Source organism: Osmerus eperlanus, chromosome 1 (assembly GCF_963692335.1).
Source record: "Osmerus eperlanus chromosome 1, fOsmEpe2.1, whole genome shotgun sequence".
NCBI classification, from domain to species: domain Eukaryota; kingdom Metazoa; phylum Chordata; class Actinopteri; order Osmeriformes; family Osmeridae; genus Osmerus; species Osmerus eperlanus.
In genome coordinates, this window is record NC_085018.1 from 22,352,830 (window position 1) to 22,366,637 (window position 13,808).

Genomic DNA, 13,808 nt, shown 5'->3' on the forward strand with positions numbered 1-13,808 from the left:
GGGGACTGGGGCGCGACCAAAGCTTGGGGCAAACCCAAAACTGGGACCCTCAAAAACGTAATCAATCATTCTTAAATTTCGTCTGATATTGCTTAACCAGCAAGCTATACGTTAAAGTAGTGTAATAGGTCTGACTCCTCACCCACCTTTGTATTTGTCACTGTCACTTCAGATTAACCTTCCCCTTCACACCCCATCATCTAGTAAATGCATCAGTGTATACAGTCTATATTCTATCCAGAACAGGTGTTCTGGATACAGTGGACCTGTGTGATCATGTATGTTAGGTGTTGAGAGGCTCTTTGGTCGGAGTTCTGCCCCCTTCAGCAGAATCCAAAGAGCATCGAGGAGGTCCTTTCCGTGTAACACATACCTCAGGTTTCATTTTTATATATATAGCCGGGGGGCTGGTTGCCACCGAAGCAAGACGACTTATTACTAACAACACTGTCACAGTATCCCCCTAGGAACAAGTTAGCACAGTGTCAGTTTCAAACATCACCATTCTCAACCCAGAACATCACAGGACTACAAGCCTCACTCACAAACCTTTTCTCTCTCCAACCCTGCCCCACACATGGAGAAGACACAAATACCCTTTCTTAGTATTGTTTTATTAATAAACAGGTTGACAACTCCCTTTTTTAAGACATTCAGAAATACACTGGGAACAAGTGTTTTCAGGTATTTTTTGTTTACAATCGATATGAAATGCACTGTATTAAAACTAAATATGACAACTACTGCTAGGAGTAATTAACTTGTGTATGTAAGTCTATGGGTTTCTTGTATTTCAGACACCATACAAGTAATTCTGACAGGCTAAATATCAATAGACATTTGTGCAATGTACAGGTTGGATGGTATGTACAGTGAAAAACATTCTCAGGGCCCGCCCAAGAAGATCTGTATTTTTTCAAACATCAACAATGCACAACTAGTAATATCCACCAATGCTTCAAGTTCAAATTTCATAAAGTAGATATTTTCACAAACCTGACATAATTTTATTATTTAGAACATTTAGGCTAAAGGGGACCATCACCTGTTACAAATATGCTATTGAAAAGCAACGGAGGACAGAGGTGAATCATATAAGTCATATTAGTCATGTTCTGTGTAAAAATGGCATTTACATGATATTGAGGAGACACCAGCTTCTGTAACAAAATAGTAAATGAATGAACAGGCATACTACAAACGAATCAAGTGATACTAAGGCTTGCAGGATCATCCAAAGGAACAAGCTGGATAATGTGGATTCACCCAAAACAGTTAACAACAAATTGGTATCAGTCTTTGTACTTTTCAGTTAGTTGAAATACATCTAGAATGCCTGGAAAACCTTGACACACCTAACGACACAAAAGAAGGTTAAGGTTAGGTGCGTAAAGTGCAATTGCTGAAGTACCAGAGCTAAAATGTTTCTCTTTTTCAATAAATGTCCTGTCCTTTCAAGACAAGGAAGTCATATTTATGCCTTAGAATTCATTATTATTGTTTTTGTTGTTTATAATAAAATAATGTATTCAGTAAATCATCTATAGATCTACCAGTTGTTATCTGTCACATTTGAGTTACCCTTGTCACAAAGACAATTATTGCACATTGAATTCATCTCTAAATAAAACCTGAAGAATATTCAGATGACCTTGTATTTAACAGAGTTCACCAGTAACAAGCCACTTGGACATGCATTATGGCAAAAAAAAAAAAGAAAAAAAGTACATATGCTGTTTTATAGTAGACCACCGTAACATCCATAGAGACCAGGCTATGTAGTAACCCATAGTGTCCATACAAGTCCATGAAGAGACACTGTAACAGAGATGCTCTGAGGCAGCAGACCATCCAATCTACTGTTTTCCCCATCTATTGAATTTGAAACGATAGGGGTAAGACAAAAGAGGATAAATTAAATGTGAATCAACATTGCTTGGGCAAAAATCGAGTACATTCACACTTGTACAGCGACACTTATCCTTCATTCTAGTGTTTTCTGGATGTCTCACAAGAAATTAAGGAGGGAGAGAGGAGATACGAGGTGGGGAGAGGGGAGGTGGAGGGGGGAAATCTCAAGGTTGAAAAGAATACTAATAACAGGTCCCTTGAGCAGAGCAGCACATCACTCAGAGGGGAAAAGCGACCACGGTTCGTTAGCGGGTCAGCATGCTAACAGAACAGAATGTCTGTTTCTGCACAGAATCTTTTCCCCTCAGAGGGTTCCAAGCTCTAAGAGCATAGCTTGGTTCTCCCTGAAACAAGTTTCCAGATATCACCCTTTTCATCACAAGCCAGGCAATAAAACTAGGTTGGATGTGCAGCCAGTGCTTACTCTGAAAGAATGAGAAGCGAAAGATGAAAAATGTTTATGGGACAATTAAAGAATTGGCAAGACCTCACAAAATCAGCCTCCCCTGTAAAACAATCATAAAAAAACAGCAAGGGATCGAGGAAAGACAGGTTTGCCAACTAACACAAACAGTTAAAATGCCATTTAAGAAACATTGAAGCAAAACTAATACTGTAAAATGACTGGCAGCCCACTCTCCAGGCACTCCGGAGCAATTCATTTACAGAATTCCAGAGATTGGCTCATTCTTTCAACCATTAAAAAGGGGAAATGTGGAAAACATGTGAGCAGTTGGAAAAGTTAGCACATCACACACTTGGTGGCTGCCAGCCTTGTCAGCACTTGAGGCGAGCCCTCAGCAACACTGTCACCGGGCCTAGGAGATACTGGGGGGGTACTGAATCTCATTAGACACCAGTGGCTGAGGCACACCGGACCAATACTAGAAATATGGGAAGAGATGCTTCTCTGCGTGGCTCTTGGTCTGCTCTGTGGACTGTCTAGTTTAGCAAGGCTTGCTTCATTATTCTCATTGAAGAAGTGAAGCATGGTAGTTCTTACTCCTTAGCGTATACTACTCTCTATATATTTATTGTGTGTACAGCCATTTACCTGACATAACCCCACTGTCCCTCAAAAGTGCAGAACATGAAGCAGATTAAATGTTTGCAAAGACGAGCACTGAATTAATAAAACACAAAATACAAAAATGTGTGTTCAGCCATGCCTACATGATGATGTGTCTCTGTCAAAGAACACAGAGCGCATGGAAAAAGACTGCAAGATATCTAGTACACAATTTAGTTCTGGTAGGGCTTAGCTTAATGAATAATGCCATGTTGTTTTGGTCCTGTTGTGAGATTGTGTTTGTAGTTCCATCTGGAGCATGGAATAAAGCAAACTTCTACATATGGCACAATCTGAATCAACCATTCCCCATCCATTGTGTTTGACAGGGCATGATGTGGACAGCTGAACATTACCTGCTGTGTCCAGGCAAGAAGACAGGATGAGAGTCTACAGCCAACCACCGTACCATGATGGACCTGGCGCTGGCTGCATGGACCAGCCAGACGGGAGGGTGTGGAGCAGATGTGACCCTGTGTGTGGTCGGGATGAGCAGACAGCATGTCGGTGTTGTCTGAGGAAACCACGAGGACTTGAAGGATCCATCGGAGGCCTGTGGAGGGCGGACCTGTTGGGACATGTTCGCCAGCGAAACAAGGGGATGTAATGAAGCAGGCCTGCCGTGGTGTGGAGTACTACAGTACCGTCCTGGTCTCTGACGGGCACCAGGAAGTGTTTGATGGACTGACAGGACTGTAGGAAGGGACTGGTCCCAGGGTATGGGCGGAACAATCTAAGGCAGCGTTAGCACCAATTGCGATTCTCTGTGACGGGGGCTGGAAGGTCCGAGGGACTGTGGAGACTGGGCAGAGACAGGGTCAGAGGTCGGGGGGTCGGGTGTCCCGGTCCTGGGCAGCATCAGCAGCAGCTGCGTCGAGTCTCAGAGGGCTGGCGCCGCAGTTTGAAGCCCTGCCCTGCAGCCCCTCCCACCGTGTCAAGCACAGGGATACGCTGGCCTGCAGGGGAGGGGACACAAAACAATGTTACACCCAAAGGGAGGGAAAACAACGTAACACAACATAAGAACATAAGAACATTCACCACACAGGGTTTGGTCTTGGAAGCAAAATTGATGCCTCAAACAAGCCCATTAAGGGCCTCTGACTGGCTCATTGAAACACAAACTTACTAATCTCAATAAACACTTCATTGATGTTAATTGCGTTTTTGGCACTGGTTTCCACGAATATGGCATGAATGGAGTCGGCATAATCTTTGGCATCCTTCTCTGACACCTCCCTGGAGAGAGATACAGAACATTAACAAGTTTAACACCAGTACCACAAAGAAGGGGGGGGGGGGAGCGAGAGACAGAGAAAGATATACAATGGAAAAGATGAAACAGATAGTAGAGACACTTCCCCTTTGTCATCCCTGTGCCCAAAAAGCCAAGGCCAACAGGACATAATGACTACAGACCCGTCGCCCTGACCTCTGTGGTAATGAAGTCTTTCGAGCGCCTGGTGCTGGCACACCTTAAATCCATCTCTGACCCTCTACTGGACCCCCTGCAGTTTGCCTACAGAGCCAACAGGTCTGTGGACGATGCAGTTAACATGGCCCTCCACTTCACCCTACAGCACCTGGACTCCCCAGCATCCTTAGCAGGATCCTGTTTGTGGACTTCAGCTCTGCCTTCAATACCATCATCCCCGCCCTGCTTCAGGACAAGCTCTCCCAGCTGAACGTGCCTGATTCCACCTGCAGGTGGATCACAGACTTCCTGTCTGACAGGAAGCAGTGCGTTAAGCTGGGAACACAAGTCTCTGACTCCCGGTCCATCAGCACCGGATCACCTCAGGGCTGCGTCCTTTCTCCTCTGCTCTTCTCCCTGTACACCAACAGTTGCACCTCCAGTCATTCGTCCGTCAAACTCCTGAAGTTTGCGGACGACACCACCCTTATTGGGCTCGTCTCTGGTGGAGACGAGTCTGATTATACGTGGGAAGCGGCCAACCTGGTGACCTGGTGCAGCCAGAACAACTTAGAGCTCAATGCTCTTAAGACAGTGGAGATGGTTGTGGACTTCAGGAGGAACACAGCCCCACTCACCCCCATCACCCTGTGTGACTCCCCAGTCAACACTGTGGAGTCCTTCCGCTTCCTGGGCACTATCCTCTCGCAGGACCTCAAGTGGGAACTGAACATCAGCTCCCTCATCAAGAAAGCACAACAGAGGATGTACTTCCTTCGGCAGCTGAAGAAGTTCAACCTGCCAAAGACAATGATGGTGCACTTCTACTCAGCCATCATTGAGTCCATCCTCACCTCCTCCATCACCGTCTGGTACGCTGCTGCCACTGCCAAGGACAAGAGCAGACTGCAGCGTATCATCCGCACTGCTGAGAAGGTGATTGGCTGCAATCTGCCTACCCTCGAGGACCTGCACACCTCGAGGACCCTGAGGCGAGCGAGGAAGATTGTGGCCGACTCCTCCCACCCTGGACACTCCCTGTTTCAGTCACTCCCCTCCGGCAGAAGGCTGCGGTCCATCAGGACCAATACCTCACGCCACAAAAACAGTTTCTTCCCTTCCGCTGTTGGCCTCTTCAACAAGGCCAAGGGACCCCACTGACTCTAATGACTTCTTGCTTAAAACACACTGCTTTTTGCACTGCATTACAAAATGGTATCTTGTACATTTGTATTTTTTTGTAATATTTGTATTTTTATATTGTAATTTACGGCAACTTATATTTTATTTTATTGTATATTTAATTCTATTCTAATCCCACTTAGTACTGCTAGTTTATGTACCCTTAGTATAGATAGTCCACATATTTAAATTTTAGGTATATGTTTATTGTATGCACCTTCCTGCCAAAGCAAATTCCTTGTCTGTGCAAACTTTCATGGCGAATAAATCCCATTCTGATTCTGATGTCTTCATACAGTGTAACCAGCAGCAGCCTTGAGGAGGTTAGACCACTCCAGCAGGAGGCTGTCTCCCCACCCCTCCGGTCATTCAACCCTAAACTGCTGATCAGATTACACCGTAGCTACAAATGGTGGTGAATGACCATCCACAGATCATGTTTCTACTACAGATTCTACTCTGAACGACGCAAGGGCACATTTATCTGGCTTTGTCTCACAAACAGTTACAATAGCTCTGTAATGTGTGTCTATTTTAATGACATTTTGAATAGGCACTGTTGGTCCATTAGTAATGTGGGTAAGCACATTCATACATTAGTTAGGCCTAAATGGACTTGTAAGCATTGGTCTGGTGAATCTAAATATAAAGGCAGGAATATCTGTGTGTCTATCACTCGATTATCTTGGGAACCGGGCACTGAGTGAAGTTGAACTACGCAAGGTGTATTGCCAGGCAGGTTGTACCTGGCATCAGAAAGGTCACACTTGTTTCCGGCGATGGCCACCACAATGTTTGGAGGGCCGTGCTGCCGGAGTTCCTTCACCCAGTTCTTCAGCGTCTGGAAGGACTCCTGAGGAACACATGGGACACAGTGGAGAAGGACACTGGATAAACAACACGTTTTATGAAATACACTTTCTGGGTATTTAATGAGAAGTCAAAGGAAAGTGACTAAGAGGGGGATACTGTCTGGTACCTCTTTAGTGATGTCATAGACAATGATGGCCGCAGCCGAGCCTCGGTAGTACATTGGCGCCAGAGCACGGAACTATGGGCAGAAAGAGAGAGAGGAAGAGGAAGAGAGAGACAGAGAGAGAGAGAGAGAGAGAGAGAGAGAGAGAGAGAGAGAGAGAGAGAGAGAGAGAGAGAGAGAGAGAGAGAGAGAGAGAGAGAGAGAAAAAGAAAGATTGAAAGAAAGAGAATGTAAGAGAAAGTAAAATAAGAATTGTTGGCCCCACTGCGCTGTCATCTGTCACTTGTATCCACACCCAGCCTCTTCACAAATCTGCCCACATATTATTTTACCCAGCGATGCCCCGACTGGCTGGGGGGGGGGGGGGCAGTGGGGAGTGGGGGGGGGGGGGCAGTGGGGAGTGGGGCAGTAAATGGGCTCTTGGGAGAGAGAGAGGAAGAGAGAGAAAGAGAGAGAATGAGGGAGACAAAACATGGTAGTAGTAAATGTTATTAGTAAATGTTATTCTTCAAAGACAGAGTCAGTCTGCTGGCTGGAGAAGACTACATTCTTCTGAAGGTCTTTCTTCGAAGGCCATTTTAATAGATTTTCCTGCCCAAATGGCTTGTTTGTGGAGAACCATAGGAAAATGAAGTATCCTAAAACAGCTTTACAATCACCAATAACTATGCAAAGAAATTACACAAATTCCCTTGTGTGTCTAAGATGTGAATAACCTACCATGGCTTATCACTTTTCATCTATACAGCACTAATTGTTTTTTATGAACCTCATAAATGAACTTTAGACTTCATGAAGATTATTGGAAAAAGCAAAGATGCACCATTTTGAGAAGCCAGAAGACTTAGTGTTCCGGAGGCTATGTGTTCCGGGCCCACAGAGCCAGGAGGCTGTGTGTTCCGGGCCCACAGAGCCAGGAGGCTGTGTGTTCCGGGCCCATAGAGCCAGGAGGCTGTGTGTTCCGGGCCCACAGAGCCAGGAGGCTGTGTGTAACTGGCCCACAGAGCCAGGAGGCTGTGTGTTCTGGGCCCACAAAGCCAGGAGGCTGTGTGTTCCGGGCCCACAGAGCCAGGAGGCTGTGTGTTCCGGGCCCACGGAGCCAGGAGGCTGTGTGTTCCGGGCCCACGGAGCCAGGAGGCTGTGTGTTCCGGGCCCACAAAGCCAGGAGGCTGTGTGTTCCGGGCCCACAGAGCCAGGAGGCTGTGTGTTCCGGGCCCACAAAGCCAGGAGGCTGTGTGTTCCGGGCCCACAGAGCCAGGAGGCTGTGTGTAACTGGAAGTGTGGCAGGCCTTTCCACCAACCAGTCCCACATGTGGTAACCATCAGGAGAAAGATGAGCACAATGTGTCAAAATCAGTTAGCGTTGTCATATTTATGGAGGACTACACATTCGGTCTTAACCCAAGACATCAGAAGGCCCGGCATAATCAAAACAATGTGAACATATTCTCCAATTCCACAGTTGGGGGGAAAACAGTTCAGATGTTTGCCAGTTCTTGGTATCCGTTCTGGTATAGTATTTTCCAAAAGCTTATGAGCTTTGGTTTGAAACGTTCAAGTTCAATTAGCAAACGCCTGTCTGCATAAAACTTCAAATCAAATAGCTTACATATCCAAGTTAGTGTTGTACAATAGAAGGGGGTGGAGGACGTGAGGTGGTATAAGTACCACCAGACGGGTCCTGGGCTGATGCAGGGATTAAACAGAGAGGGTGATTGGTTAAGACAGGTTCCTCGATACGAGTGACCTTCCATCTTATATAATGAACCTCTGTCTTCTTGGATAAAAACAAAATATCCTGTGGTTATATCTCCTCTGAAACGAAGAGACATAATGTGCTTTGTGAGCACATTATGTTGCTGCTTTGCTGGGTCTTAATGAAAATCCATGTATGTATCTTTAATAGATCCTACAGAGAAGCAACTGTACTCGGTGTACAGGACTATACTTTTCAAAGACTAATTTCTTTTGGGACAATAAAGTCTATCTCATCTTATTTAACCCTCGTGCTGCCTTCGGGTCACATGACCCAAAGGTTCATAACGAACCATCATTGTGTTTACCCAATTTTACCCAATACAAAAACAAATAAAAATACTTTTCTTTTAACCTTCGCAATGTGGGGGGTCTGAGACAGCCCGACGGTTAAAAGAAAATGCTTCACTTTGTTTTTGTATGCGGTAAAGTTGTCGCAATACGACGGTGGGTCACAATGACTGATGGGTCAGAACGACCCGAGGAGAACACAAGGGTTAAAGCCAACTTTTTGTAAGGTAGTCTTTATTAACACATTTATAATAATAATCAGAGGTGTCATATATTAGCTAATAAAATAAAGAGATTTGACCAAAAAAAAAAAAAGTAAAACAGGGGCAGGCGAAGCCGGAATGAGCCGCCTATTCCCGCCAATTTCATTTTACTCAGCAAATATAAAGAAATACACGATCCTCCTTGGAATGAAACAGTTACCTCAGGGAAACACACATTCCACACAATTATAGTTGTTACTGGCTCCAACTCCACCAAAGGCAGTCCAACTAGGGATATTTGGCAGAAGGAGTGAGGGGACTCTGTCTGTCTGGCCAGAGCTGGAGCTAGCTCTGCTACAGACAGTCCTGTGTGGTCTGACTGCCTGTGCCCAGAGAGCACTCACCACAAGGCTAAACCACACATCTGGCCACACTGCCGCCCTCTAAGCTCCCCGGCTGCTCAGTATGTGTAGATTAATTACAGAAATTATGAGCCTGGCAGTGGGTGAAAGGTGTTCCTCTGTGCCAGGAGGGTGCAGAGTGGGTTCTCTGGGGGTCAGTGTCAGAGTCCATCCTGCTTGTTGTCTGCATGCAGACAGATCAGATATAATGGATCAGGACTCAGGAGTTAACAGTCTGATTCGGCTGTACACTAATGATTCCACAAAATCACAACTCTGCATCTGTGCACGCTCAATCGATGCCACCTCGTCTCGGTTTACTCTCCAACAGGTCCAATAAAAAAAAATTGTGGGTCAGATGGCTGAGCGGTTACTGTAGGGAAGCGGGCTATTAATCAGAAGGTTGCTGGTTCGATTCCCGGCCGTGCAAAAATGACGTTGTCTCCTTGGGCAAGGCACTTCACCGTACTTGCCTCGGGGGAATGTCCCTGTACTTACTGTAAGTCGTAAGTCGCTCTGGATAAGAGCGACTATGTAAATGTAAAAAGCCTAAAAAGCCTATTCTCCAGAAGCTGAAAATCACACACCATGAGAGCTTTGCAAAATACCACAGCAGCTTAATATGAAAACAACATCAAGCCACTAACAGAATATTGCTACATTCTTGTTCACAGCTGTGAGCCACTCGGTAGAAAGAGAGATCAGCACGAGCAGACATGGAGCACAGAAGGAAAGTCTATGGCAGAGAGGGGAAGTTAGAGATAAAACGAGTGAGAGTGAGGAGAAGGGGAAGAACCGAGCATGGAAGGGGAGCTGGCAAGGCATCACACAGTGGCAGGTTGGAGAGTGCTCTGGTTTCATCTGCCTGCCTTATCTTAAAGGGTTTATTTCACGGGGGTCTGCTCCGGGGACCCGGGCCAGGCCAGGCCCCAGGGGACTAAGAACACGACACAAACACAGTGACTCATCTCGCACCTCTGGGTAAAACAAGGAGGGGCTAGAACTTCATATCAGCGGGCGACGCTATGCACGCTGAGGAAAGAGTAGGGGAACAAAACAAAAGAAGAAACAGCTGGCGATCGCTCGATTAAAGAGGGAACTGTGCAGCAAACATTAGAAATGTTTCCCCTTTACTTGTTTTTAAGTTCCTTAAGTGGTTGTCCTTATTAGCATACAAGCTAAATATGTTTCTGAAGATGATTATGGTACTCATATCCTGTGTTATTTGCATGTGGCAAAGCCCAGGCCTGGGTGGTCTGTAAAGCGTTCCAGATATAGCATCATGTAGTATAGTAGAAAAACATGAGAGCAGATCAAGTTACGAGAGGCCTCCCATTTTGCCCAACATGTTATGACTGCTGACATACAACTCCTCTGACTGTTCAAATATATGTGTGACATTCTTTAGAATATCAGCCTTGGGTACTTTGTTGAAGCGATGCAACATGCAAATGAATGTGTAAATGTGCTACAGTGAATGAAAAGAGACAGTGATAGACAGAGAGAGTGAGAGATGGCAAAGGGAGAGGGAGGGGAAGGGGGAAGAGGTAATGAAGAGGGGGGGAGGGAGCAGGAGTTCTTTAATCATGACAGACATACCTATGTTATCCACAAGACTAAACAGGCAGCATTGATGTTGAGAATGCAAAGCCATGATTCCTTAACTTGCCACTCCACTTTATGAAGGGGGCCTCTTCTAAGCGTTTCAACAATGTAAAAAAAAAGCTACACTTTATGGATAGAGAAACAGCGCCCCCTACCAGACATATGATATCACTGCACCTACAGTAAAAACAAATGGTCCTTCTTCTGTAGATGAAAATAATGCTGAAAGTATCTCCTTTAAGTACTGACCCTCTCCTGTCCAGCAGTGTCCCATATCAGGAACTTGTGTAGCTCGTTCTGATACTGCACAGTCTTTGTCATGAAGGATGCCCTGAAAAACACAGAAAGGAACATGACACACAATCTACTGTTTGTGTCCATGATCTAAACTACGTACTGCAAATGATCGACCCCCCCTTCGTCAAAAAGAAAACACACTTCAGAATCAGATATATTGTTTGCACATGAAAAGATGGGAAACATCGGTGTAAGACTGTGATTGTGATCCAGCTGTATGTTTTTGTACAGTGCTTACCCAATAGTTGGATTAATGTTTGGGTCAAAGCTGTCTTCCACAAACCTCCACACAATACTGGACTTGCCGACCCCGGTGTCCTGTAGAAACACAGGAAAATAAGAGATTAACTGTTCCACACATGCAAGGGGCCAAATTGTAACTGTTATAAGTTTTTTTATCTAGCACCATCAGCTATATAACACATTCACTAGAAGCAATGTCTTCCTACGGTGTCCTTCCTTTCTGTCTAAGCCGACATGAACATGTAACATTGTCAACATCAGTAACATTAACTTTAAGATGCACTGTACCCTCTAACTTACACCTCCTTTGCGTATCACTTCTAATAAATTGTGTCAACATATCAACAGGACAGTGAGAGGATAGGATGTGAACTAAAATAAATTCAGCATTGGTAGACTGATAATGATGGTGATATTTAACTTGATGTAATTAGATAGCTAACGGTAGGCAACTTAGTAGTTAGGAAACAACATCAAACAAGAATGAACCGTTTAGAGAGGCTATGTTGTCTTACCCCAAGAAGGCAAACTTTTAACTCCCTTAGCGCCATATTGATCTCCAGATTTATAGGACATTTATGAACATTCCAACCACTTGACAGATTGCTGCTAGCTCGCTTGCTAAATAGATTCCTCAATGATCAAATTTAGAGAAAATCAATCTTTAACAGACAGATTTAAGATGACCGCATACAGATTTAATAAAAAATACTGAAAATATGCATTTGCTACTCTCTAAACCTAAGCATCACTCGTACTATTTAGCACATTTTGATTACAGTACACATCCTCGAAACGCCTCGACTCCATCTTGCATTACGGATGACCGTGTCACGTGACAGCATTGGTCCTGTTTTTGTTTAGAAACATAAGAAGCTGTCAAGCATCCTTTGTGTTTAGTTCATTTGTCTATCTACATACTTTGCGTTTAATGTGTCAAAAATATTGTTAAACAAATAAAAACGGTTGAAAAACGACATCAGGAAGTGCTTTCAGGAAGTAGTTTGCCGATGCTGGCAACGTTGAGTGACAACCCACACGGCAGCTCGCCGAGCAGATAATCAAGATGGCAGGTAATATACCTATCATAACATTTATTCGAAACTTTAACAACGCAGTGTTTGTGATAAAAACGTTTATATGCGTTTTTTATGTTAATTTTAGTGTTTTCAGTAACGCCCAGTTTGTTATTGTAGGCTTTGTTCTAATGTGTTTTCAAGCGAGACGGCTAGCCTACATGGCCAGCAAGCGGTGTTGTCAAGCGAAAGCTAAAGCTGCAGCGCTAGTACTAGTACTACAGTACAGGACTGGGTTTGCAATGCTAGCCGCGATACTGCCTAGTTTAGCCAACCCAGTGCCCGTGGATGTTATGTTTTGACAACACTCAGTAAAAAGAATTCTCATAGACACTGGGATGTGGTGGCGCGATTGTAATAATGATGACCAACAATAAACTGCTCATTTATTTGATATTACAAACCCTATCGAGTTATCTGACCTTTTCAGCCCTGTTAGCTTAGCAGGGTAGCTTAGCTAGCTGATCAGCAAGCCACTAGCCTAACTAGCTTGATTTTTAAGCTGACCAAATCCAGCTCAAAACTATAACAAATAGGCCTACATTATGCAGATCGCTAACCGGGTTGCTTGCTGACCACCTTTTGACTGCACACGTCGAGTCATTTCTCAAGCGGAGCTGAAGTGTCATGTTCATCTCCCACATTGTGGTCAAAATATGGAGAGGTTTTACCGTGTAAATAACGTAAATTTAGCTGCAGTAGTAGCAGGTTCGCTGTAGCCAGTGTTCCATTTGGTAAACAATGGAACATAGTTTACCAATTTTTAAATGGGTGGTCTTGGTAATGACAATATTAGGTTATAGCTATTGTGCTAGTGGCTACACTAGTTAAGAAGTTGTGAATCTTTGTCAGCTGCTGCTTAATACTTCTGTTCAGGCCCAGAGGATGTGTTAGCCTATTTGATCTTTGACACCAGTGGCCAAGTGATCTTAGATGTTTGTTGGGCAATTTCGATGCACTTTACAAGATTAATCCCAACTTGAAGACATTCTGTGCATAGTCTACAGGAATTCACCTTGTTCTGACCTTCACCTCAACAAGAGCCATTAACATCTCACCAGATCACCAGTGTCAAAGTTTTTCAGATCAGCACAACACTAACCTTTTCAGTCGCCGCCACAACACTGCCTACTCATCGTTATGCCCAAGATGCCCGGCCGCCTCTCTCCTTCTCTGGCATATGAGGGAGGGGAAGTATGTTGATTACATGTTAGTGACATTGTTGCCTCTCTTGCTCTGTCTGTTCTCTCAGGTCTGTCTTTATATTTTGAAGATGGTCACGACGATCTGGATGACTGTGAGTGTTCTCAATCACATTGAGTTTTTGAATTTGTGCACGGCTCAAGCCTTCATTTCAAGTTTAGTTTAGTTTGGATATTGTTGTT

The 13,808-nt window shown here is 44.5% G+C and overlaps 2 protein-coding genes across 2 annotated transcripts in view; one reads left to right on the forward strand and one right to left on the reverse strand.

Annotated features, from left to right (window-relative positions):
- Nucleotides 1-595: 595 nt before the first annotated feature.
- On the reverse strand, nucleotides 596-12,188 carry rab22a (RAB22A, member RAS oncogene family). Its single transcript, XM_062470528.1, has 7 exons — nucleotides 11,863-12,188; nucleotides 11,343-11,422; nucleotides 11,057-11,138; nucleotides 6,556-6,627; nucleotides 6,323-6,429; nucleotides 4,110-4,219; nucleotides 596-3,936 (listed from the first exon to the last, which is right to left on the reverse strand). The coding sequence occupies exons 1-7, from the start codon at nucleotides 11,896-11,898 to the stop codon at nucleotides 3,839-3,841; spliced, it is 585 nt and encodes a 194-aa protein (XP_062326512.1). The 5' UTR covers nucleotides 11,899-12,188; the 3' UTR covers nucleotides 596-3,838.
- Nucleotides 12,189-12,253: 65 nt separating this feature from the next.
- ppp4r1l (protein phosphatase 4, regulatory subunit 1-like) overlaps nucleotides 12,254-13,808 on the forward strand; it is a 13,140-nt gene continuing 11,585 nt past the window's right edge. The window contains exons 1-2 of the mRNA XM_062470523.1: nucleotides 12,254-12,420; nucleotides 13,676-13,720. Of these exons, the coding sequence (XP_062326507.1) occupies nucleotides 12,414-12,420; nucleotides 13,676-13,720 (52 nt within the window). The 5' untranslated portion in view covers nucleotides 12,254-12,413. The remainder of the gene's footprint in view (nucleotides 12,421-13,675; nucleotides 13,721-13,808) is intronic.

Bases quoted from the DNA above. Each gene is read 5' to 3' on its own strand.
- rab22a (XM_062470528.1), bottom strand. From the start codon at position 11,898: ATGGCGCTAAGGGAGTTAAAAGTTTGCCTTCTTGGG. The intron at 11,423-11,862 runs GTAAGACAACAT...GTGTTTCTACAG, and splicing joins TAAAAGTTTGCCTTCTTGGG to GACACCGGGGTCGGCAAGTC. The intron at 11,139-11,342 runs GTAAGCACTGTA...TGTGTTTTTCAG, and splicing joins AACATTAATCCAACTATTGG to GGCATCCTTCATGACAAAGA.